At 37.3% G+C, this 26089-nt stretch overlaps 5 protein-coding genes, 1 long non-coding RNA gene and 1 pseudogene across 10 annotated transcripts; 3 read left to right on the forward strand and 4 right to left on the reverse strand.

Annotated features, from left to right (window-relative positions):
• The first annotated feature begins 1672 nt into the window (after positions 1 to 1672).
• Positions 1673 to 3909, forward strand: LOC125223068 (PHD finger protein ALFIN-LIKE 2-like). The gene is made up of 5 exons (XM_048126029.2): positions 1673 to 1934; positions 2052 to 2084; positions 2716 to 2938; positions 3075 to 3195; positions 3391 to 3909. Exons 1-5 carry the CDS (start codon positions 1841 to 1843, stop codon positions 3637 to 3639), a joined length of 720 nt encoding a protein of 239 aa, XP_047981986.1. The 5' UTR covers positions 1673 to 1840; the 3' UTR covers positions 3640 to 3909.
• Positions 3910 to 4031: 122 nt separating this feature from the next.
• On the forward strand, positions 4032 to 6316 carry LOC125223067 (myb family transcription factor PHL7-like). The gene is made up of 6 exons (XM_048126028.2): positions 4032 to 4440; positions 4537 to 4613; positions 4785 to 4827; positions 5010 to 5067; positions 5503 to 5572; positions 5737 to 6316. The coding sequence occupies exons 1-6, from the start codon at positions 4335 to 4337 to the stop codon at positions 6169 to 6171; spliced, it is 789 nt and encodes a 262-aa protein (XP_047981985.1). The 5' UTR covers positions 4032 to 4334; the 3' UTR covers positions 6172 to 6316.
• Positions 6317 to 6472: 156 nt separating this feature from the next.
• LOC125222362 (calcium-dependent protein kinase 13) lies at positions 6473 to 10122 on the reverse strand. Of its 2 annotated transcripts, XM_048124908.2 has the most exons (7): positions 9275 to 10121; positions 8580 to 8723; positions 8328 to 8480; positions 7781 to 7896; positions 7533 to 7700; positions 7019 to 7249; positions 6473 to 6936 (listed from the first exon to the last, which is right to left on the reverse strand). In XM_048124908.2, exons 1-7 carry the CDS (start codon positions 9900 to 9902, stop codon positions 6790 to 6792), a joined length of 1587 nt encoding a protein of 528 aa, XP_047980865.1. In that variant the 5' UTR covers positions 9903 to 10121; the 3' UTR covers positions 6473 to 6789. The 2 variants fall into 2 exon arrangements, with proteins under 2 accessions (XP_047980865.1, XP_088921844.1); XM_089065718.1 differs by having other exon boundaries at positions 8328 to 8723; positions 9275 to 10122.
• A 2310-nt stretch (positions 10123 to 12432) lies between these two features.
• Positions 12433 to 14145, reverse strand: LOC125185307 (PHD finger-like domain-containing protein 5A pseudogene; annotated as a pseudogene). 3 transcript variants are annotated; one of them, XR_016135806.1, is made up of 2 exons: positions 14005 to 14145; positions 12433 to 13038 (listed from the first exon to the last, which is right to left on the reverse strand). The product of XR_016135806.1 is annotated as a PHD finger-like domain-containing protein 5A pseudogene, transcript variant X1 (transcript). The 3 variants fall into 3 exon arrangements; XR_016135807.1 differs by having other exon boundaries at positions 13939 to 14044; XR_016135810.1 differs by lacking the exon at positions 14005 to 14145 and adding an exon at positions 13265 to 13908.
• A 738-nt stretch (positions 14146 to 14883) lies between these two features.
• On the reverse strand, positions 14884 to 15400 carry LOC125223022 (histone H4). Its single transcript, XM_048125971.2, has one exon. The coding sequence runs from the start codon at positions 15349 to 15351 to the stop codon at positions 15040 to 15042; it is 312 nt and encodes a 103-aa protein (XP_047981928.1). The 5' UTR covers positions 15352 to 15400; the 3' UTR covers positions 14884 to 15039.
• A 7279-nt stretch (positions 15401 to 22679) lies between these two features.
• On the reverse strand, positions 22680 to 23571 carry LOC125219231 (uncharacterized). The gene is made up of 2 exons (XR_007176094.1): positions 23442 to 23571; positions 22680 to 23344 (listed from the first exon to the last, which is right to left on the reverse strand). It is a non-coding gene; the product is annotated as an uncharacterized LOC125219231 (long non-coding RNA).
• LOC125219230 (protein trichome birefringence-like 3) lies at positions 22755 to 25355 on the forward strand. The gene is made up of 6 exons (XM_048121145.2): positions 22755 to 23020; positions 23095 to 23329; positions 23462 to 23633; positions 23723 to 23922; positions 24000 to 24158; positions 24887 to 25355. The coding sequence occupies exons 1-6, from the start codon at positions 22843 to 22845 to the stop codon at positions 25227 to 25229; spliced, it is 1287 nt and encodes a 428-aa protein (XP_047977102.1). The 5' UTR covers positions 22755 to 22842; the 3' UTR covers positions 25230 to 25355.
• Positions 25356 to 26089: the final 734 nt, after the last annotated feature.

Consider the following 26089-nt stretch of genomic DNA (forward strand, 5'->3'; position numbering starts at 1 on the left):
GAGGGCATTTGGGGTGCTCCAATCGCGATTTGCACTGGTAAAGGGTCCGACGCGCTTTTTCTACCAGGGGGATATTGCCGATATCATGTATGCGTGCATCATCATGCATAACATGATCATCGAAGATGAACACGAAGGCGTCCTCGACGTCACCAACGACCCAAGTGTTGCATCATCGAGTCACGGTGTCTCAACCGAGTCCGCCCGCCAGGGTGTACCGCACAACGAACATGAACGGTTCCAGGCGTTCATGGACATACACCAGAAGGAGGCCCATCAAGCACTACAACACGATATCATCGAAGAATTGTGGGCAAATAGAAACCGCGCCCACCGCCCTTGAATTTTTTTTTCTTTGAATTTTTTTTTTGATTTTTTATTTCCATTCGTGTACTTTTTTTTTTTTTAATTTTCTTCGTTGTAATGTGTACCCGTGTTTAATACAACGAACTTTATTACTATTTATTTGATTTATCTTTATAAATTAAATAAGCTAGCTTTATTATATATAAAAATAAAACAATTAAATTAGTGATGATGTAAAAATGAAATGTTGAGTTAGGGAGAAATAAGGGAGAAATAAGGGAGAAACCATTGTAGGGGTTGGCTAAAAACTGGGGATAAAATGTGATGCTGATGTGGCGCTGATGTGGCAGGAGTTAGGGAGAAATAAGGGAGAAATAAGGGAACTCCATTGGGAGTGCTCTTAAGCTACATAAAGATTTACTTGACACGTAAAAGGCTACACATTTACCTATTTTTAAGTTTATAGTTCATTACATTCCTTATTTAGATATTGAAAAAGTCAATTAATTAATAGGAATAGCTCCTAGGTATGGATCTCTCTCTCTCTCATTAACTTCAAAGATAGAATTAGAACTAATAAATTATGTTTCAGTTTAAACTTAATTTGTAATGTTTATGAAATCTTATTGTATTTACATGTCAGATGAGTCCACAAATGTATCACTCTTCCTCGTATCATTCTCTACAAAGTTAAATCACCTAGGTACAACAAAATGTAGTTAAGATTGTATAATTTTACATAAATTTGTACGATGTTATCTCACTATAAGATCATTCAAAGCTATGGTCGAAGTTTTATGGCCATCATTTTATTGGTATTTGTAATTGTAAAATAGACCATTAAATATGAGATATATTGCGAATCTTGATCAATTTCAGTGTTTACTAGTGGAAAACTATTTCAAATTTTCAATCAAGAGTATCTCATCCACAAACTAACATTACATATGAATTTTTGTCATAAACAAAGAGATATAATTCAATTTGATAAGTTTAGATAAATGCCAATGTAAAGTGAAACAACACAACTACCTGCACATAGAAGAATCCATAAATCTTATTGATTTGTTTTTTTAATACGAGAAGTCAACTTATTAGTGTCATTAAAGTATTCATGTCACCAAAATCACATCAATTATAAAGATTTTCGTAGTCCACAAAAATAGGGATTTTAGAGTAGAACAGATTCAATAAAGTTAATAAAGAAATAGGGATTTTGAAATAAAAGAGACTGAATAAGCAGTAGTCCAAAAATATAGAAGAGATTGAATAAAGAGAAAAAGAAAAAGAAAAAAAGGATAGGAAAGAGGGAGTAAGGATTCATCAATAGAAGCAACGACGTCGTATAAAAGTCTAGCCCTTAATAGAATTTCGTCTACATCTCTATACTGATTCAAGAATTTCATGCATACTCAAACCTCTTTCTCTCCCTCTCCTCAATTTCTTCCAATTGTTTCAATTTCTTCATGTAAATTGCAAATTGTGATTGTTTTGCTCAATAGAGTTTAGATCTCGTAGTTTTTTGGGCGCACAAATGGCATCAGTTTCCTCGAGTCCTCGAACTGTAGAGGAGATCTTCAAAGATTACAGTGCTCGTCGCGCCGGAATCGTTCGTGCTTTAACTAGCGGTACTACTCTACTTTGCAATTAGGTTTTGCACAAAAGACCGATTTTTTCGAACAATTCTTTCCATTCAACTGTAAACAACGAGTGTGATACCTTTTGGGCTCTTTTTACCTTTTCAGATGTGGATGAATTTTACGGGCTGTGCGATCCAGGTAATCTGTTCTGACTTCATTTATAAGTTTGAGTTTTGGTTGAATTGAAGCTGGGTGTTTTTGACTTGGTTCTGGTGTTGTAAATTGATTGATAAAATGTAGGCATTTTGAGGAATTTTATCATATTGCTGTTTTTTTTAATCAATATAGGTTTTTGCTTGATTGAAGGTCTAGTTTGCTCCTATATTGTGTAATTAGGGCTGACGTCGATAGCAATTTCTCTGCTTTGATCGTGTTTTTTTCCTTTAAAAAGGCAGTTAATTAGGTATTTTGTTGTTGCTGTTGCTATGTTTTGACGGTTGTTGCAGGATTTCAGCTTGATTCAGAGTTTTTATGTATCGGCTAATTGTGATTTTGTAGCCTTTTAGTCTAAGAGAAATCAGTTTCTTGATGTCTAGTTTGGAGACCTGATTGATTAATTAGCTTCTTGTTGCTGCCATATGCTACGTGTACAAAATAGCTGTGACAATGTATCGCCTTCTTGTTGACAAAGAACATTTGAATATAGCAATTTACTTGGGGTGTGAATTTGCTATGCCAGTTCTTTATCCCGTCTTAGGCTAATCATCTTCTTGTATGTTTTTTTGTTTCTCTAGTTGATCATGTTTGGTTTCTCGATTTTACTTATTAGAGAAGGAGAATTTGTGTCTGTATGGACACTCGGATGAAACTTGGGAAGTAACTCTCCCAGCTGAGGAGGTTCCACCGGAGCTCCCGGAACCTGCCCTTGGTATCAACTTTGCTAGGGATGGGATGAACCGAAGAGATTGGCTTTCTTTAATTGCTGTGCACAGTGATTGTTGGTTGCTCTCTGTCGCTTTTTACCTTGGAGCTAGGCTTAATCGTAATGAGAGGTATGAATCACGCCTTTATTCTTCAAAAACACATTTGGGTTGCATAGATTAGCTTCGTATAATTTACAGAGCTCATAAACAATATTTTACGAGGAAACTTCTCTGATTGAACATCATATGGTATCTTAACTTGCAGGAAGCGCCTCTTCAGCTTGATCAATGAATTGCCGACAGCTTTTGAAGTGGTAACAGAAAGAAAGCCTGGAAAAGATAAACCCAATGCAGATAGTGGAAGCAAACCTCGTGTTGGCACAAAGGTACGAGATCCTTGAACTTGAAATGATTGTTAGTATATCCATGAATATTTGTTTCAAGTTTCCTTACATGGTACTAATGCACTTTTCCTTCAATTTTCCTCTGTCTCCAAACATGAATGTTGGATTAGTACAATACTCAAAATTTATTTTAATATAAAGAGCAACTGTGGCTTTAGATATGTTGTCAATTTGCAGAGATCCAATGATGGCCAAGTCAAAAGCAACCCTAAGCTGGCTGATGAAAATTTCGAAGAAGAGGAAGACGAACATACTGAAACATTTTGTGGAAGCTGTGGCGGTAACTACAGTGCAGATGAGTTCTGGATTGGTTGTGACATCTGCGAGCGATGGTACCATGGGAAATGCGTGAAGATAACGCCTGCTAAAGCCGAGAACATCAAGCAATACAAATGCCCCTCCTGCATGAAGCGCACTAGGCAGTAGATGTCGTGATCAAACTGAAGATTCATATTTTTCACTCAGTCCCTGACAAAGTAGTTTAGCAATATGTGTTTCGACATTTTATTCTGAATGGTATAAAGTCCATCTCGTTGTCTACTAGGTGGTCGTCTATCGCAATGTCATGTTTTATGTAGGAGTTAATGTTTTTCATTTTAATGCTACAATATCATATGGTTTTGATGTTTCTGATGTATCATTGATTAAAAATATTTTCATGATTTCATATCTGAACTTTTACTTGGTCTTTCTTTCTGTCACTGTGCAGCTCATGAATATCTTTACTCTAAAAACCAATATATAACTCTTAAATTCTTAAATGTTTTGCTACTAAATCCAAACTCCTTGTTTTGGTATGTATAGTAAATTATTTTGTAACAGTAAATCTTTGTTTTCTAGTTGTCTTTCATTAGCTGGTTGTTGTACTATTTTTAGGTTTCTTCACCAAGGTGACACAAACAAGAGAGCTTGTGATGTTGAATTTGCAACTCTTTTTTATCTTTTAATTGGATTGCAGCCATTTTGGGGCATCTTATTATACATCCACATCATGTTTGTCTTAGTTGAGATCGCCTCTAGCAATGTTTTTTCTATTTTAGCACCCCTTTTTAACTGACTATTACTTGCTCAAATTACCATTGCCTGGCAGTGTTGCAAGGTCGCCCGGCCACAGCAGCAACATGGGCTCTCACCGGTCGAACAGCTTGTCCAAGGAGAGGCTCAAGTGGACGAAAGAACTGCACGACTTGTTCGAGAAGGCAGTCAATCAGATTGGAGGTCCAGACAGTAAGTGAGGGCTGGTTGATCATTACTTTAATAATCATTCAAATCTATGTATGTGTGTTTGGCTAATTATTTTCTGGGGTTGCTTTGTTTTGTTAGGGGCAACTCCTAAAGGTATTCTCAAGGCCATGGGTATTCCTGGACTGACTATCTTTCATGTCAAGAGTCACTTGCAGGTTTCTCTCTCTCTCTCTTTCTCTCTACTCGTGTACATCCGGATGTATGGTGCATCCACTCTAATTACGGTTCATTAATCCCTAAGTAGGATTTATTAATCACAATTCAGATATTCACTTAGGGTGGATGAATTAGTCTCTTTCTAAAATTTGATTTGTTTGTCTTTTCAGAAATACAGGATGTCAGTATTTACTCGAGAAGAAGACTACACGAGTAAATAAACTATATAGTACATTTTTTTTTTAAAAATTGTCGATAATTTGTAGTACATGTTTTGTGAAGACCATGTTATCAAAATATCAAACTTGGAAATTATAACTCGGCCTTCCATCGATGATTTATTTTTACGTATGCCCTGCTTGCACATAAAGAACATGATCTCTTGTAACACGCAGAAGGGAAGCTTGATAGACGAAGCGTATCAGAGATGCTGCCCAACTTCAGTGCTATCTCGTGAGTCTATCCGATTTCTTTTACATGTTAAATCTAGTAATGTTCAATTTTCCTTACTATAACAATAACCTCCTCTCTACGATCATAATCCGGTATATGCAACACGATAGTTTTAAATACGAAAACGTATCTAAATCTCCGAATAACTTTGTTTGAAAGTTGGTTTGGCCTTCTAAACGACAGTTTCCTTCCGCAACTTAACGTTACTTATAATAGGTTACAATATTTCCAACTTGGACACTCAACAAACTAAAAATCACCAAATGGTATCTAAACTTTAAACTCATGATTATATTAATACCCATAACTTAAATTTGATTTCATCACGTAAATGAGTCACCTAAAAATAGCAAAAGGAATTTAATTTGACATATGTTAGCCCAATATATAGAGTTTTCCATGATTTCTTTTTCATGCCATCACTAAATAATTCAGGGGTGCACAACTAAACGAGGCATTGCAAATACAAATGGAAGCCCAGAGAAGACTGAGCGATCAGCTTGAGGTGAGTGATAGAGAGTGTAGTTTTTTCCTTTTTGAGAATCAATATGATGAATTAAACCTCCGACCTATTGGTTGAAAACGTCTTACCACCAATTATGCTGCAATTCACTATCAAGAGAGAAGGTTTGGTTAAAACAAGTCTAATGTGTGCGTGCGTACGTGCAGGTCCAGAAAAGCTTGAAGATGAAAATCGAAGCACAGGGAAGATTTCTAGACAAGATCATGGAGGAGTACAAGAACCGACAGCCAGGAACCACCAAGCCATACTCTCCGATTCACTCACTGCCGTCTCTCAGTGAGGAATCGGAGCAGTCAAATGACAAGGAATTCGACTCAGACTTGGAAGGCATTAGTGAGATATCATATAAAGAAGAGTTCCGGCCTCCAAAGAGGATCAAGATTGTTCAGGAAAATGTTGTTCCACAAATGCCAATATCGTTCAATCTTGATTCACCAAACTTGAATATGGTCCCTCTAGATGGGATTAGCAGGAATCTATATGCAGAGCAGGAGATGGGCTTCATGCCGTGGGGCAGCGACACCTTCTCGCCGTCACCACTGCTGCTGCCGCCGGGCATGTACAGCCATCTGAATCGGTAATAAATAATAGAAGGGTGTCTTGTTTGTGCAGTATAATAAGGTTTATGTGTTGGTGGGGACTGAAATCGATGGTCAGTGTGTAATGATGTACGTACTGAATAATATGGCCAGAATTGCCATCGTTTGAGAGATGTACTTGATGATAGATATCCCCTCTCTCTCTATGTTTCACACACACACATCAAATAGGGATCAAAAGTTTAAAAAAATTTAAGAGCAAACCAAGGTCATTTTCACATTGAAAACCAATCATGAAAACATACATGTTCCAATGTAGAAGAAAACAGTAAGAAAATTCATATGCACAAACTTGATATGCATTAAAAGACAACTCTCCGACCAAATATTTACTACATTGTCCACAAGAATACCTGAGAGCTGATAGAGAAGAGAGAAAAGGAACACACATATGGTCGGATGGGGCTTTGGCGGAGCTGGGCCGGTTTTGGTCAAGCCAAGGAGGGCTTAATCAGATGAATTTGCCTCAACCATGATGCCCAGCAACCAATAAAAACCCCAATTAATACAAAGCAGGCCTCAAAGTAATGATAACGAAGACAAGATCGATGGACTTGACAACTCATACACGTGGAAAAGAAACTGACAACCAATGCATATTTACTCACCCAAGTTTATAGAACCATCCTTCATCAACTTTATGCTCAAACTGTTGAATCTTCCTCTTGAGTAATGTCGAGAAGCCTTTCTCCAGTCTGTCCCAGTTTTCATCATGGCAACGAATTCATCATAGCTGATACGCCCATCCTGCATTTAAGACGAAATACAATGAGCAAAAGACTAGATAGCGCATCATATGAATACCAGATAACTTGTATTTCAATTTCACCTTGTCTGTGTCAACCTCCTGGAATATATCATTTGCCACATCTGTACAGTCATCAACTCCGTCTTCCATCAAGGCATCTCGAAGCTCATCATGCTCAATGTAACCATTCCCATCTTTGTCAAAGTATGAGAAAGCCTTGTGGAGATGTTCATCATTGGCCATCTTCTGCAGATGGAGTGAAATTGCAAGGAATTCACCATAGTCCAAGGTTCCTTTACCATTTGTATCCACCTATTGGCAATAAAGAAATCAGCATACCCCCCATTGAAGGTATATTAAGAACAGTTTATTTTAGGAATGCTAAACAACAAGATTGCAATCCCAAGTATGAAAGGTTTTCGACCTCCTGCCAATATTAAAGTTAATAAACAAAAACCAAAAAAAAAAAGAAGTTTATACATAGACTGCATTATTACTATACCAAGTTTGGTAAATAGAGCAAAAGGGACAAACTAATTGCTGTGAAAAATTGCCTAAGCTTTTTCTATGGGCTTATCGTATGTAGTTAACTTACAGCTTCAATGAGCATTTGCACTTCAGATGGATCCATTTGCCCATTGAATTTCAATAACCCAGCCTTCAGTTCTTCAATTGAAACTTTACCATCATTATCTGTATCTATCTTAGCAAATATCTCTTTGATACCTTCAACTTCTTCGTTAGACAAGAAATCAGCAATCACCTGAGCAAAGACAAGTGCATATACTCAGCAAGCTATAAGTAGTGAATATACAGTGACTAAACACATAAGCATCAACAAACCCTAAGAGCCTTCCTCTTGAATCTGTTCATCAATGAAAATTGCTTCAGACGTGACTTGACTACATCCCCAAGGGGAACATTTGGCGCCTTCTTTGCATTCTGAAGCCAAGTGTGTTCTGCAAATTCCAAATATCAAGAGAAGGGGAACAAATGACGTTTTGCATATGTTAAATAGAGAAAGTTTTTCACGTACACTGCAGAATAACAGCATATATGCTGTTGCCTAAAAAACGTGCATAAGTTACATACTCATGTTTTATGAGAAAATGAAACAAACTAAGAACTATTCAGTTCGTGCAAGTTTCAGCCATTTAACATGTACTACTACTTACTACAACTTCCGACTTGCACACCAATTGGATTATGAAAGCCCTGGACAATGTACAGAGGAATAGAGTGCAGTTCCACGAATCAATTCCACCCAAAAGATGTGACATGGATAGTAAAATATAAACATAGAAGTATATAGAAAAGTGATTTGAGGATAAAAAACAATTGTCATTGAGTGCATTCAACAAGACATTTTTCAAGGAAATATGTAACTTACCAAGAACTTGCTTTGCAGTCAGCCGAATCTTCGGATCAGGTTCTAGCATCAGTCTTACAAGGCTCTTGGCGCTATCTGAAATACTTGGCCACGGTTCGCGCTCAAAGTCTATTTTCCCACGTATGATGGCCTGGGCAACGCCTTGTTCAGATTCTGTGCAAAAAAAGTTGCATAAGTTACTCATAAGTACTATTTCATTCTCTTGATGTACTTCATAAAACCAACAATTTCTTAAAAAGAAGTCCAGATTACCAGCCCAGAAAGGAGGAACTCCACACAACAATATATAGAGAATCACGCCAGCACTCCATATATCTATCTCTGGGCCGTAGCTTCGCTTTAGAACCTCTGGAGCCATATAGTAAGGGCTCCCCACAATTTCAGAAAACCTTTCACCTAGAGACCATAAATAAAAAGAATCAAAACCTCTGCATGACACCATTAAATATATCCATACTGAGTGTAATTCTGAGCATCCAGGTTCAGGCATCATGAATTAAAGAGCACAAGAAAAAAGCCCCACAATCACCTCCCTGCTACAGACAATAAAACAACTACCAATAGAAAGAGAGATTTCAGGAGGTGTTATTCCAGAGTAATCTTCATTGTTGCTCATTATGACAAAATGAAATTATGTTGTGTCAGCAATGTGTTTTGGTGAACATGAAAATGTATTGACGCAAAGGATCAAAACTATGAGCAATATTAACGCCTTTGATCAAACAGTTGTTTAACCTCAAAGGAACTGAAGCTATTTAATTTATTATAAATGCGGGTTTGTATAACATCATATATCAAGTCAACCTCTCCAACAGGGCTCAATTTTTGGGGCATTATTTTTATATTTTGTCCAGAGAATAAATGTAGTCAAACACCAAAATTGATGCAAAGTGATTGCAATTAATCAAGCAAGTGAGCCAATCACATAAATAAAAATGTCTACTTACCAGGCTTGAAGAAGATCGACAAGCCAAAATCGATAGCTTTAAGCGGCGAATTCTCCTTCTTATTCGCGAACAGGAAATTCTCGGGCTTCAAATCCCGATGGATCACGCCGTGCTTGTGGCAGAGCTGCACGACCTCTACAATCGTCCGCATCACGGCAGCCGCGGCCCGCTCCGTGTAATGTCCACGCGCCACGATCCTGTCGAACAGCTCCCCGCCCTCGCACAGCTCCATCACCAAATGCACCGCATTCTCGTCCTCGCAGGCCTCCTTGAAGCTGACAATGCTGGAGTTCCTCGGGAGATGCTTCATTATCGCCACCTCCCGCCGCACATCCTCGATGTCCACCGCCGTCCGTAGCTTCCGCTTGGATATCGACTTGCAGGCCAGCAGCTCCCTCGTCTCCCGATCAATGCAGAGATAAGTGACTCCGAACTCGCCGCGGCCGAGCTCCCTGTCGATTAGATACTTATCGTCAATGTTATCCTTCTTCACATCTGTCAGAACTGTGATCGCCTTTTTCACATTTCCCGACGATTTATCCTTCCGGCCGTGATCGTGGCCGGAGAAGTTGGAAGATTTGACGTCTTCTCTGGCGACGGCTGCCGGAGATCTGCAGCAATTCCCCATCTAAATCGGGATTTGAGAGCGGTAACCTTTAAAATTAAGCGAAAACCCTAACTCAAAAGCCGGCGTAGCAAGGCACTCACATGGCTGGAGTGAAACCCTAGCGTCACTGGGAGTGAAGTAGAGCTTCGCAGCGATAATGCGTGTACTTTTCACACAGAAATGGCAAGATTTGTGTGTGTGAAAAGGGAAAGGGGTTTTTTCACTCTGTAAATTGCGCTGTGTACGGAAACGGCTCTGATGCTTTTGTAATAGTGAGACACACATTATTCTCAATATTTTTCTAAATTAACTTTTTTTCAAATAAACTCAGCTTTCTTATTTTCTGAAAAGTGACATAGTGTACTATTGTAAAAATACTCAATGTTATACTCCAGTATATTATTATGAGAAACATTATCTTACTCAAAATGTCATATTTTTATCTCTAATTTATTACTTCAGTTCCTTAAAAATAAAAATTATTTCCATTTCAGTCTTTTTCTTAAAAATAAAAACTTTTTAAACTTTTTATTTTAACAAATGGATCTCACAATCCACTAATACTACTACTTCATTACTTTTTTTTTCATTTTCCTTATTTTATGAATAATTCTCTCTTACTTCACAAAATATACATTAAAACCATATCATTTCAAAAAAAAATTTATTTCAAGGACGGAGAGAGTATTGTGTTCCTAATTAGTGGAGTAGTACACTTTTCTAATACCAATACTAAATGCTCTATTTTAAATGTGGACGGAATATGTATTTCTTATATTACTTGGTCACTTTGTAAGGAGGATCAATTACTTTTTTTAATTTAATCGATTGGTTTCTTTTTTACACAAAATTTGAAAAAAATACTATATTTAGTGAATTAAGTGAAAAGGGGAATAAAATAGATAAGTGAAAAGAGAAGAAAAGAAAAGAAAATACAAAAAAAAAAAAAGAATTGAAAATGACTCATTTTGTAAATATCCCAAAATGTAAATATGATCCAATCAATTTGAGACAGGTCGCTGATGGAGTATATATTAATAGGGATATCATTAAAGGACTGGCATTAATAGTCCAAAAAAATGTGATGGAATATTTCTAGCATTAAAATTTCAATATAAATAGAGGGAACATCTTTTTTAGTCCACGAACTTTGCTAAAGTATCATTTTAGGTTCGTGAACTTTGAAAATATCATTTCAGGTCCATCAACTATGGGTTAATATTATTTGAAGTACTTTTTTACTATTTCTAAGTTTTTCTGGACGAAAATACCCTTGATACCGTAAATGATATATATTTTTAATAAACTTATCATATACTCATATTTTTTTATAAATATCTTTACAGTATATTTTTGACGAATTTTCTAAATATAATTTGACCTTCAATATTATCACTTAATTATGTGACATGCAAGTAAAATTGCTTCCTCAATTTTTATATTAAAGAATTTTAAAATTGAATAAAGAACTTTTCTTTAGTAATAAAAAATTTAATAAGGATCTTTTCTTGCATGTCACTTAATTACAAAATTAAGTGATAATATTGAAGGTCAAATTATATTTTAAAAATTCATCAAAAATATATAGTAAAGATATTTATAAAAAATATGAGTATAGGATAAGTTTATTAAAAATATATACCCTTTAAGGTATCAAGGGTATTTTTGTCCAAAAAAACTTAGAAATAGTTAAAAAGTACTCCAAATGATATTAACCCATAGTTGATGGACCTGAAATGATATTTTCAAAGTTCACGGACCTAAAATGATACTTTGGCAAAGTTCGTGGACCAAAAAAGATGATCCCTCATATAAATAATCCACCTTAATAGAGGGTTGTGACACAAATATAGCACGAGTCCAATTGAGATCAGGTTGAGCTTGAGCCGATCAATCGATATTGTCCTCTAATTTTCAAATTTCATTACTTTATTTGCTTTTGAAAGTTTATGGAGTAAGAATTTTGCTCATGTAGTGTGTTTTGGTTTGAATTCCAAAAGTTCATATTTAACATCCTTGGTAAGGAGTACTCCATCCGTCCGCGAATATGAGACTCATTCCTATCCGGCACGGGTTTTAAGAAATGTTAAGAAAAGTGGATGGAAGAAAGTTATTGGAATAGGATCCACTTGTATACATTAGTTTTAAATGATATGTGATTGGAGTGAGTTGGTGGAATGTGGGGTCTCTTTACTATTTATAGTAATTATCAACCGGGACTCCTATTCGCGGACGGACCAAAATGCAAAAACGGGACTCTTATTCGCGGACAAAGGGAATAGTACATAATAAGAAAATTGTGTGCTGTAATAAAACACCAACAATGTACTAGTAAGCAATCTGATGAGTTGGAGAATAAGATAGCTATGTTAAAAACAAGGATATACTATGAGGAGGCCAGCTTCATTCAACAACGAAAAATACAAATTTCAAAGCAGCCCAGCTCGTTGCCTAAGCAACGATACAAACTCATGCATCTGCCCGTGGAACAGTCAATTGGAAAGAGTATCTTAACAAAGAGTAAACTGAGGATCCAAAGAATGAGAGGGAGTAACGAAGAGGAAATCGTGAAATACTAGTTTATCACTTCAAATTTCATACATTTTTCAACCACAAAAGCAAGTAGATAGATTATCAGTAGTAATTGCATGGGTGCAAGTTAGCATTATCAAAATGCCATCCCCCAGCAGAAATTCACTGACATTTAGAATGATTCAAACATAAATGAGTTCGCAATAACTAAGGAACTCAGAAACTACTATCAGCAGTCATCTGTCATGATGATGGTCATCATCATCACCTCTTTTTGAAGCCATACTTCTTGCGCTCATAGAATAGATCCGTTTTAGCACTACCCAGATTCACTATCTTGGGGCACCCATCCCTGTCCTTCTCCAGCTGAGTGCACTCCTTGCAGTAGTAGGCATCAGAGATCCCCACCCCACCACAGATAACGCACCGGCCTTGGAAAGACCCATAGTTGCACTCATCACATATCCTCACAAGGGTGCAAGGGCGAACATAGGAGTCGCATATCACACACTTGCCATCATCTTTCTCACACAGCCTTCCAATGGCGATGCCAGGTTGCTTACGACACATGATCAAGTCAGGATGATGTTTAGCCATACTTCTTCAACACTTTGATCACTATCCTCTGCACATATTTCCAGACTTGTAACTATGTATCATTTCATATAAAACAGCAAACAACTTAATTTCCTTCGTTAAGCATTCACTTGGTGAATTGAAATTCAGCTATCCAGAAATCAAAATCCCAAATACCATATCTGAAACAGGCTTTCATAAAACTTCAGCACTACTTTATTTACCTCAATAACAATTTACAGAGACTATCTAAGTGGACAAAACTATAAACTGACCAAATTGGCAGCTCGAAACTGGGAACAGAGAGCTCCAACATAACAACTGAAGGAAAATCAATGAGTTACATAGTCAGTGATATTATTTCCCCTTATTCCCGTTTAGCCACGAATATCAGATATCTACTTGCAGTGTCTATTGACTATTGATAACTGGAAATCATGTAAAGCTAGCCTTGACAACCAAATTTATCAAAATCAAAATAAATACTTATAAACATCATACTCACAAAATCAAAAACGAAAACTAAAAGCTAAAAGGAAAATAAATTAGTGTTCGCCTCATTTTTGCATAAAATTTTAACCAAATTAGATAAACTAGTAGTAAGTCGGAACAGGGAAAAGAAAGCTCCAAAATAACAACTAATGGAAAATCAATTACTTGCATAATCAATGGTAGACATTCAACTTTTTTCTATTTAGCTTCCATGACTATCATAACTCTACTTTCAGTCTCTATCGACTATTTACAGCTGAAATCATCACAATCAGAATAAAAAAATATGAACATCAAAACCATAGAACCAAGAAAGAAAACTTAAAGCTAAAACCTCATTTTTGCATAAAATTGAACACACTGAATAAATGAACTAGGGCGGGGTATCCCCTGCTGAAAGATTGTTCAACTGTGTATGGCAGCAGATCGAACATAGATAGAGAGAGAAGAGATGAACCTGCGGCAGTAAAAGTGTGCGAAATGAAATCCAAAAAAAGGAGACAGATAGAGAGCAGAGATGAACCTGCGGCGGCGAAGAGTGCGAATTGAAATCCCAAAAATGAGGTCACTGCGTTCGATTTCTAATTTCCCTTTTCAAGGGAAACTTTTTACATTTACAGTTTAACCTCTCAATAATTCAAAATAACATTTTCTACCTCCAAAATTTTAACAAATCCCACCGGCCCAAATATGAATTATGCCAATGGACCTAAGTTGGGCTGGGCTTATGGATTAAAAATTTAAAAGCAATATATTTTCAATTAATTCACTAAACACAATTATCTAGGAGTACTATTTTGCATCCATAAAAAACCGTATCAACTTAAAATACTCCTACTGTGAATTTATGATGGAAGTTGCGATAACTTTTACTAGTACTTGTTCAAATTTGAATCCAACAATACACGAGGACGAAAATATTCTGATAGTATGTTAGTATTATTAATCACAAGTACTTCATATAACTAATTTTGCTACTCAACCAAACAAACTAGACTCATGAAATTAGCACTAAATAAAAAATCCAAAACCAAATTCAATTTAAGATCCAACAATGGCAAAATATATGGCAGCACAAATTATATATTTTCACTCCACTGCAAATAGTTCTCTTGATAGTGGATATTGAAGCAAAATTGATTAAACATGAAATTATGAAAAATAATTAGAGAAATTACTACATCAAGGGGAAAACTTTAAAAAAATTATTTTGGGCGTAATTTAGGTTGTTGAGCATAACAAAAAATTTCAATAACTTGTTACAAATAAAAGATTGAATCTATTTTCGGGCGTAATTTCGCTTTGTGAACATTACGAGATTATTTGTGACAAGGAAGTATTTGCAAATCTGAGAATTTTCAAAGTAGCAATTTGGCAATTAAAAGTTCAATTGCAATCGAAATGGCCACACAAAGGAAGGAAACATATATTCCAAGTTTCCACTAAAATCCAAGCAAAAGAGCATACAACAATCTAGATAACAGTCTAGCAACACTGGATTAGAACTCCGTAAAATAAACCCTAATTTACATCTGACGCAACCGCCAACCCTAGCAGCTCAGCCGCCGAATCCGTAGAGAGTGCGCCCCTGCCTCTTGAGCGCGTAGACGACGTCCATCGCCGTCACGGTTTTCCGGCGAGCGTGCTCGGTGTAGGTCACAGCATCACGGATGACGTTCTCGAGGAAGATCTTGAGCACGCCGCGCGTCTCCTCGTAGATGAGGCCGCTGATACGCTTGACGCCGCCACGACGCGCCAGACGGCGGATCGCCGGCTTGGTGATGCCCTGGATGTTGTCCCTCAGCACCTTGCGGTGGCGCTTGGCGCCGCCCTTGCCGAGCCCCTTTCCGCCTTTTCCTCTTCCCGACATCTTTCGGTTTCTGGTTTTGGGGGTGAATTTGTTTTGAAATGTGGAATGATTTTTAGAGGGAGGAGTGGTGGTTGAATATATTTGGTTGTTGGGGAATTATGGGCCGTTGGATTTGAATGTTTTTGGACGGCTAAAGATGAGGATCCGCGGTTAATGACAAGAGTTTGTGGACCGTTGATTAAGGGTCCTGCGTGGGAAATTTCACCGTTAGATGTGAGTAGCGGATTGTGGGATAAATGTGTTTTTATGAGATCCAATTTATAATTGTGTTTAATGATTCGGCGCTTACTAGTAGTACTCCATGATACTACTCCATAATACTAGCAGTACTTTCTTAGAGAAATATGAGTAAATTTTGAATTAAGTACGATACCATATAGATTATTCATGGGAGATAAAAAGAGTTAGTACTATGATAAGTACTTATGTAGTATAGGATTTTGTAAAAAAAAAAAAAAAATTACCTAAGACCTCTACAATAGATTTTTAAAAGTTAGTACTAGTACATAAAAAGAGTACTAGGAGTACAACTTTTAGTATCTCATATACTCCTCTACCAAGACCATCAACTTTTATTGAGGATTTCAATATGAAAACATAATAGATCAAAGTCTTCTAATGAACACATAAGAACAACCACCACTACAACAACCAATCAAGTTAACAAAGAACAATTGCCAAACTACTTCAAACCTTTGTATCTCACTCGAGACCCACAAGCTCTTCAAATCTTCTCGAACAAGGGCCAAGGTCCAAGTTAAATTCACATCGATTTTCTTAATCTTTTGGATATTACCGTAAAAAGCTTCACTCGCAACACATGTAGTTTTATAGTGATGAAATAGACCAACAACGAAGAAGGCACAAAGAGTACGTAATTGTCCCACTAAAATAGAATGTATAATAAAGAACTAAGTAAATGAAATAACTTAACGAGGTATCACACTTTAGCGACTCCTTGACACATGCGATAAAGCAAAGGGGTGCGGGGCAAGATGCGGGTTGGAACAAAGGGATCAGGATTTAGGGTGGTATGCGTATCGGGCTTTGGGTATTGGTACCACTTGGCTTTACATGGGCTGCATTCAAATGGGCTACATTTGTTCACGGGCCCAACACAAAATAATCAAAGTTGATGCGTGTATTATGAATTAAATTAGAATGGACTAATATGTTAGCAGTTGTTGGAAAGAGAGATATTAGTGTTGGATAGAGCGACATTAGAGTACCAAAGTGATGTTTTGTTTCAAAATATTATTGTTCCAAGATGTATTTATGATCTTGAGTCCCCAACATCTACTATAAATACTATGGTGTTGGGTACTCCAAATCAACCAATTCAATACAATACATTCTCCCCAATTTTGTTTTACATGGCATCAGAGCAGTGTCGATCTTGTGGATCGGTCACTGGCTCGACAGCTTCCGCAGAAAATTTCACAATTACAAAAATCACAATCCAAATACCTCAGATTCTAAATCCTGAACAGCTCCATGAAAGCATATCAAAATTGATTGTCCAATACAAAGATACAACCTACCAAGGGTGCAACGAACAACAGACCGCCGCAGCTCAAAAAGGACCTGCTGCCGAGAGAGAATTAACAACCGCCGTCGCTGCTGCCGGGCGAGAAACAACAGCCGCCACTGCTGGACGAGAATCAACATCCTCCCTCAATGTTGCTGCCGGGATAGAATCCGCCCCTCCAGCCACCGCAAGAAGATCAGCAGCCGCCGCCGCTAGGAGAGAGCCAGCGGCTGCCTACGCCGGGAAGGAACTCACCACCGCCGTCACGTGTCGCCAACCGCCATCATATGCCGAAGTAGTATCCAATACCGGCACCAAATCATCGCCACCTCCGGCCGACGACTGGTGGGGAGCAGGGAGAGAAATAGACGGGAAGAAGGATAAAGCAGCGGCGAAAGCTACATTCAGCCGTTCTGTAGGAGGTAAAGGGTTTTGGACTTTGCCCCCAAACCCTTCTAATTCTCAAAAATTACAGTTTTCACCCCATGCCTTTGCAAGTATATCCCATAAATCTCATAAATTGCCAATTACACCTCAGACTCAAAATTATACACAAAATAACCTAGTTCCAAACAGAAAATATGATAATACTCCCCAATTGGTGTGCAAAAATCGTTTTTCAGCTCTGAAGGATAAATTTGAAAAATCAAGTGCATGTAAAGTGAAAAAAACAAGTGTAGAAGATGATAGAGGGTGGATATTTGATTGTGGTGCGACAGATACTATGTCCTTTGATAGGACAGATTTTGGAGAATTAACTAAGTCAAAAAAAGTTTTTATTGAAACAGCCGGTGGGGATCTTGTTCCAGTTGAAGGGGCAGGAACTATTCAGATATCTCCGACGTTGAAAATTTCCAATTGTCTTTATGTTCCTACCTTATCTCAGAAATTGATGTTTGTCAGTCATGTAACACGAGAGCTCAATTGCAGACTTTTAATGCAGCCTAAATTTTGCATTTTACAGGATATTCAGACGGGGATGACCATTGGGCGTGGCACTGAACACCACGGATTATATTATGTGGACGAGATAGCTCAAACTGGCAGGGGAATGCTGGCTCACGGAACTTCAGATGAGGCTTAGTTGTGGCATAGACGGTTAGGACATCCATCTTCAAGTTATTTAAACATTTTATTTCCAAATCTGGTTAAAAACTCGGTTTTTCATTGTGAGACATGTGTTTTAGCCAAAAGCCACAGACAAACTTTTAAACCCAGTAACACCCGAGTTGATTCTATTTTTTCATTAATTCGTTCTGATGTGTGGGGTCCTGCCCCAGTTAGTGGGGGTAATGGTTTTCGATTTTTTGTTCTATTTATTGATGATTGTACTCGCATGACGTGGGTCTACTTTCTTAAGAACAAATCCGATGTTTTTTCCAAATTTAGTGACTTTTATACCATGATTCTCACACAATTCCAAACCAAAATTAGAGTTCTCAGGTCTGATAATGGGGGGGATATGTCAATACAAAAATGAAAGATTTTTGTATTGAAAAAGGGCTTGTCCACCAAACATCATGTGCTTACACTCCAGAGCAAAACGGGGTAGCTGAGAGGAAAAACCGTTTTATCCTAGAAATAACCCGAGCCATCATGCTTGATTCCAAAGTACCAAATCATTTTTGGCCTGAAGCCGTTGCCACATCAGTTTACCTCCTCAATCGTCTCCCTACCAAAGCTCTTGACTTGAAAAATCCTCTCCAAATGTTATCCACCATGTCTAAAGTTCCCCCCGCTCTCTCTTTGCACCCTCGTGTCTTTGGATATTCAGTTTTTGTTCATATCCCGAAACATGAGCGTACAAAACTATCACCATGTGCTGTCAAATGTGTCTTCATTGGGTATGGAATTAATCAGAATGGGTATAGATGTTACGACCCATCAAAACGCCAAGTCATCACCACAATGAACTGCACCTTTGTAGAAACTGAGTTCTTTTATAGCACCCAACTTACTTGTCAGGGGGAGAGGGAAATAAGTGAAAAAATAACTGGTGACTCTATAAGTTGGCTGCCTATGTCAAACCCTGCTCCTACTGAAGATCCAACAAGCCAGCTAATACTGTCGCCGAGCATGTCTTAAACACAACTCAATCTGTGGAACTAGGTGACACCCCGACTCTACCCCATCCGATATCCGAGGTAAACAATCTTGCTGAAAACTTTGTTACTATTGACAATGTTATCACAGAAGGAGTAAGGGAGATCATTGATGAAGATACTGGACAATATATTTTGCCATATCGAAGTACTCGGGGAGTTCCACCCAAACGATACTCCCCAGAGAGAATAGGGAACAAAAAATCAAGATATCCAGTTGGTAGTGTGGCAAAAGCAAACTTATCAAAATTGGCCAGAGCTTTTGAGGCAGCTCTCTATGGAGAAGAAGAAATCCCACAATCAGTGAAAGAAGCCTTGAATATCAAACACTGGAGAGAAGCGATGATGGTTGAATTAAAAGCTTTGGAGAGGAACAAGACATGGAAGAAGTGTCGACTGCCGAAAGGGAAACGAACTGTAGGATGCAGATGGGTCTTTACCATCAAACGAAGACCTGACGGAACCATTGAGAGGTACAAGGCTCGGTTAGTAGCCAAAGGGTACACTCAGACCTATGGAGTGGATTACTCGGAAACATTATCACCAGTGGCAAAGATGAACACCGTTCGAGTGTTACTCTCCATTGCGGCAAACAAAGACTGGCCCCTACACCAGTTCGATGTGACAAATGCATTCTTACATGGTGAACTCAAGAAGGAAGTATACATGGATGCTCCACCAGGTTTTGAAGGTGACTTTGAAGATGGAGAAGTCTGCCAATTGAAGAAAACTTTGTATGGGTTAAAACAGTCTCCGAGAGCTTGGTTCGGGAGATTTACAGAAGCCATGAAGAAGTACGACTATCAACAAAGTAATGCAGATCACACTCTATTCCTAAAGAAGAGGGGGAACAAAATCACATGCCTAATAATCTATGTCGATGATATGATCATCACAGGAGACGATTCTGAAGAGATAGAGTAGCTTAAGAAGAATTTGGCAACAGAATTCGAAATGAAGGATTTGGGGGCACTCAAGTATTTTCTGGGAGTTGAAGTCCTAAGATCGAAGGAAGGGATCTTCATCAATCAGAAAAAATACACTTTAGATCTTCTAGCAGAATCCGGCATGATGGAATGCAAGCCAGCAGACACACCAATTGCAGTAAACCATGGCCTCCAGATAACAGAAGGAGTCGAACTGGCCGACCGAGAGAGGTATCAAAGGTTAGTAGGAAAACTAATCTATTTATCACACACTCGACCAGATATTGCATATGCAGTTAGTGTGATTAGTCAATTTATGCACCGACCCCAGATGAATCACCTTGAAGCAGCTTTGAGAGTCGTCCGATATCTCACAGGAACATTTGATCATGGAATAATGTTCAAGAAAAATGGACATCTAGAAATTCATGGTTATACAGACGCAGATTGGGCTGGAAATCCAATAGATAGAAAGTCTACTTCTGGGTACTTTACATTTGTTGGAGGAAATCTAATCACTTGGAAGAGCAAGAAACAGAAGGTCGTCGCATTATCGAGTGCAGAGGCAGAATTCAGAGGGATCAGAAATGGTTTAACCGAAATATTGTGGCTCAGATTATTGATGGAAGAAATCGGCTTTTTATCGCAAAAAACATGTCAAATGTTTTGTGATAATAAAGCTGCAATCAGCATTGCAGAAAATCCAGTCCAGCATGATCGAACAAAACACGTTGAAGTAGACAGACACTTCATCAAAGAGAAAATTGAGGAAGGAAGTATTGAGTTTCCATATGTTCGGTCTGAAGATCAACTTGCAGATATCTTGACGAAAGCAGTTGGAGTAAAGAATTTCACAAAAGTACTTGACAAGTTAAGTATCGGAAATCCCGTTACTTAACTTGAGGGGGAGTGTTGGAAAGAGAGATATTAGTGTTGGATAGAGAGACATCAGAGTACCAAAGTGATGTTTTGTTTCAAAATATTATTGTTCCAAGATGTATTTATGATCTTGAGTCCCCAACATCTACTATAAATACTATAGTGTTGGGTACTCCAAATCAACCAATTCAATACAATACATTCTCCCCAATTTTGTTTTACAGTAGTAATATATTTGTTGAATGGATTTAGAATAATCTTCAAGCACTGAATTTACTTGATAATTTTTAGTTTCAATCTAATAATGCTATATTGTATTCTCAATTTTGTAATGTAAATATATGCATATGACTTCATAGTTCACCTTCAATTAGAAGATTCAGAAAAGTTTCAAATAAAAATAAAATGTGAAGAAGATTATGTTTTTAAAATTTTGAAATATGTCACTTATTAAAGAATAAGAAAAAATAAAGCTAACATATGTCATTTTTTCAAAATAAAGCTAACATAAAAATAAAATGTGAAGAAGATTATGTTTTCATATTTCCAAACGTGGTTATTGCCCTAAATCTGTGGACCATTTTCGATGTTGCTTCTGTTACAGGAAATTTAATTTCGTTTAGACGTCGACTTTTTTATAAAAAGCACCAGCAATATTAAATTTATTAATAATTTTGGTAACAAACTTGTGCCTCATAATGCCCAAGTTAATTAAGCTTCAAACACACTGCAGTCTTATTCCACATGATGATAAGTGACTTTTGAGCTTATTTCCACTAATCAAATCCAACAGCAAAAACTCACTGTAGAAGTTGGGATGTCCATTCATGATTAACAACATAATTACATCTTTGATTATTGCCAGCTGAATCATTCATGGGTTAATGAATAGTTAAATTTTTTAGGTACGATATATGATAAGATTGAAATATTTTATAAAATGACACAGAGTTAAATTGACGAGTAGATATTGTTAATTTATCAGCTCAGACAAATTGTTAGAATTATAAATTTCCAAAGTACCTTGAGTATAAGTATGAAGCTCTATAAAATTCATTGATCTTTTCTAACATCACTTTTGGAAAAAGTGTATATTCCTATAACCCTTGATATATCTCTATTATTATTACCATTTCTTATTTTAATTTATAAGGATAGTTTATCAATTTAATAAAATGATTGGATTTTATTATTTTCTTATGACATATGGATCGTTTGTTTATGAAATTATTCAAAATTATGATAAAAATGACTTGCTTTACTGTATAAATTTTAGGTGCATCACATTAAACTCCACATAATTTATGGGATTATAAGCTTGTTAAATACTCCTACTAGTATATAGGTAATATAATATGGCTACGACTAAATGAAGCAACTATTTTTTGCTAATCTTGGGACTGCTTGATTTAACTGGAATGATCAATCTATTTCGAGTAATCATATCAAAAAAATGTAAGAGCAAAAAAGGAGCGACGTTGACTTTATTTTAATAAATTAACCATTCATACCTAATGATTCCTCTCACAGAAAATGGGATAGAGTGACATTTCGATAGTACAATATTCATTGTGATTCAAAGATGGGCAACCCTATTCACATGAGGTTCAACTTAATGACCATATTAATATGATACAATTATTCCGATATACTCTTTCGAGCAATTTTTTTTATTTTTTATTTGTGTTCACACAGAAATTTTTTTACTGACGGTTCTAATAACTAGTCCCCTTACTGATTTGTATGCAATGGTAGGACAACTAGTCCGAATTTAAAGTTGCTACATACCCAAAGAAATTCAATGATCGGTCCGCACCACACAACTCATTAGGATGGGAGATGAGGGGAGCTCGTTATGCCAATTAAGTTGCAATAAAGAAGAGAAAGCATGGCTAAATCAAACATTACTTTGGCTTCACTCCTACTCAAAACCCCATGATATAAACTCCACCACACTTTGTTTTGCTTAAGGTTTGTAATAATAATTCTGCATTCATTAGTACTTACCTCCATTTTTCTCATCAACCTCCAGTTTCCCTTATCTGGCTTTCCTCCAATGGGGATGCCAAAGCCCCCAAGAGGAAAGCTACCTCTGTCGATTCTTGCCATCGCAATCTGCGCGTTGGCTTTCCTCGTGCTGCTCTACACAGAGAGCATCACCTTCTTCTCTCCAACCTCTATTTTTAGGCTCAAGCCCTGTGCCAGAAGGTATGCTGCCAAGAAAGCTGCCACAGGTAATTAGTCTCACGTCGTCTCAGTCATGGAGTTTATGATGATCTTGACCCTTTCTTTTTTTCATCTATGGTAGAGAAAAAAAAAGTTGATGCAGCATTGAGACGTGCCACAGATGACCGGTTTGAGTTTGACCCGAAAGAGTGCTCTCTCAATCAAGGGAAATGGGTGTTCAACCGTACTAATAAGCCTCTGTATACGGACACATCATGCCCGTATCTGGACAGGCAGGTCTCGTGTGTCAAGAATGGGAAGCGCGATCTTGATTACCAGAAATGGGAATGGAGGCCTGATGACTGCATATTGCCTAGGTCAGGAATGCCAGACTACACAAGCCATGAAACTGAGCTTTGATCAGAAAATCACGCCTAAAGAGGCTTCATATGAGTAGGGTTGTGCTAGTGTTTGTGTTTCTTGGCTAACCTCGTTGTTTGCTCGTGCAGGTTTGATCCGAAAACTGCACTGCTGAAGCTGCAAGGGAAGAGGATCATGTTCGTTGGGGACTCACTGCAGAGAGGGCAGTGGCAGTCCCTCGTCTGCCTAGTTGAATCTGTGATACCACAAGGGGAGAAATCAATGAAACGAGGGCGTATGCATAACGTGTTCAAAGCCAAGGTGCATATAAACAGCAACAAACTTCAGTCACAAACTGAGATTGTGTGAACTATCAAGAAATCACAGTTTCTTGTTTCTTGATTGTGTAGCAATACAACGCAACCATCGAGTTCTACTGGGCTCCGTTTCTCGTGGAATCAAACTCGGATCTTCACATAATAGCAGACCCAAAGAAGAGGATTCTGAGAGTCGATTCAGTAGCAAAGCATGCCGAGCACTGGACAAACGTAGACATCCTGGTATTCAACACATATGTTTGGTGGATGAGTGGTCTGAAGATTAAGTCACTGTAAAAATCTCTCAACTTTTTTACTAAGTTATATGCATTGAAACAGCTGGGATTCTTACATCTGCCGCTTGATGCAGATGGGGTTCATTTGCAAATGGTGAAGAAGGATTTCAAGAACTTGATGCCTCTGTTTCGTACACATTAGGACTCAAGACATGGGCAAATTGGGTGGATTCAAATATAAATCCCAATAAAACAAAGGTGTTTTTCACCACAATGTCTCCTACTCATCAAAGGTCAGTCTTTCTATTTATTCATAATGGCAAATTATGATAGCAAAAGAAAAAAAAAAGCAAATAGAAGATGCCAATTAAAACCATTTCTTCTCAAATGGGTTATTATTGTAAATACTTATATAGACAATTATGAAATGATCGATTCAAATGCATAAACAAGACGTTTACCAACTTATATAGAAACACTAACAATTATGGAAAAATGGGAAAAAAAGTACAAATAGATGAAGGTTAATGGCTTACAATCTCATCATTATTCCACAATCACAATCTCATTTGTTAACACATCTTCATCAAAATCACACCTAACGGAAGACTTTAACCTTAAAATATAGAAAGCGTTGTCTCTTTTTTCTCTTTTGGCAGAAGCATATTTAAGCTCTAGAGTCTTTTTTTGACCAAAAAACACCCCAATTTTATGTATATTCACCAAAACTATCTTACTCACGTCAAGATTTTGATCTTGTCTTTCAGTTCAAAAAAGATCCAATTTTGCCACACATCTAAATCAAAGTAAGGATAATCAAAAGCTTCAAAAACCTAAAAGATAAACACAATAACATAATTTAACACATGTAAAAGTATAGATATCAAATCTTAGCCACTTTAATCCAGTATAATAAGTGGTTTGCTGTCCCACTTTCAGTACTATTATATTAATTTTGCTCAACGAATTAATTTAATTGTAGAAATTAATTACCTGACTTCCACATTTCATCGAACATCAGGAGCGCAGATTGGGGCAACGAGAAAGGCATCAAATGCTTCAACGAGACGAAGCCGATCAGAAACAAATGGCACTGGGGAACCGGCTCCGACCTGCGGATCATGAGAGCCGTCGTCGACGTGGTCGGAAAGATGAAGACTCCGGTGACGATGCTGAACGTGACTCAGCTGTCGGAGTACAGAATCGATGCCCACTCGTTAATCTACACTGAATCGGGGGGAAGATTGTTGACGGATGAAGAGAAGAAGGATCCATTGCACCACGCAGATTGCATACATTGGTGTTTACCGGGAGTCCCCGACACTTGGAATCGGATTCTCTACGCGCATTTGCTCTTCGTGTAGAGAGACTACGATGCATTTCGCATTAGTGTTTCGTTTCAAATTTAATTGTAAAATTTCCAATGCGTTATTCAGGCAACAGGTGAATGATGCATGCTTTACGTATGTAAGAGCCAAAATTTGCACAAATTCACTTCTTCCACAGTTTATTTAAAATATTAATCTCAAAACAAATAGTATAACATATTCCAAGTTAATTAAATTGTTGAGACTTGAGAGAAGTGAAAAGAGAACAAGTTGAAAAAGGTCAAGTTAAAAAGGTTAATTTTTCTGAAAAAATGAAATGATTAATTTGTTTGGTATGTCATAGTCTCAGTATTTGAGACGATTAATAAAATATAGTACTCCCTCCGTCTCATAAAAGTTGAGACGAAACTTTTGGACACGGAGGTTAAGAATTTATACTCCCTCCGTCCTAATTTTATAGTCACATTTTGCTATAAAAGTCCGTCCCACATTTAGAGTCACATTTAGAATTTTCTATATTTACTCATACAATTTTACTCCATTGTTCATAAAAATGCCATTATCCACATTAAAATAAACTAAAACAAAAATAAAAAACAAAAAAGTCAAAAAGGCACTCACCTTCAACCAACTCACTTCATTTATTAAACACTCCACCATCTCACTTCATTTATTACACACTCCACCTTTCACTTCATTAATTACACACTCTACCAATTCCTTAAAACCCGTGTGATAACTAAATGTGACTATAAATCTGGGACGGAGGGAGTATTAAATAAATAGGAGAGATGAAAAAAAATAGGAAAGATAAGAAAAGGTAAAGTAAATGATGGAATAATAAAAGAGCGATTAGATGTTTTGTCTTCTGTTTAAAAAGGAAATGAATCAACTTT

This window comes from Salvia hispanica, chromosome 1 (assembly GCF_029641045.1).
Source record: "Salvia hispanica isolate PSC_SH4W2 chromosome 1, Shi_PSC_v1, whole genome shotgun sequence".
Lineage (NCBI taxonomy): Eukaryota > Viridiplantae > Streptophyta > Magnoliopsida > Lamiales > Lamiaceae > Salvia > Salvia hispanica.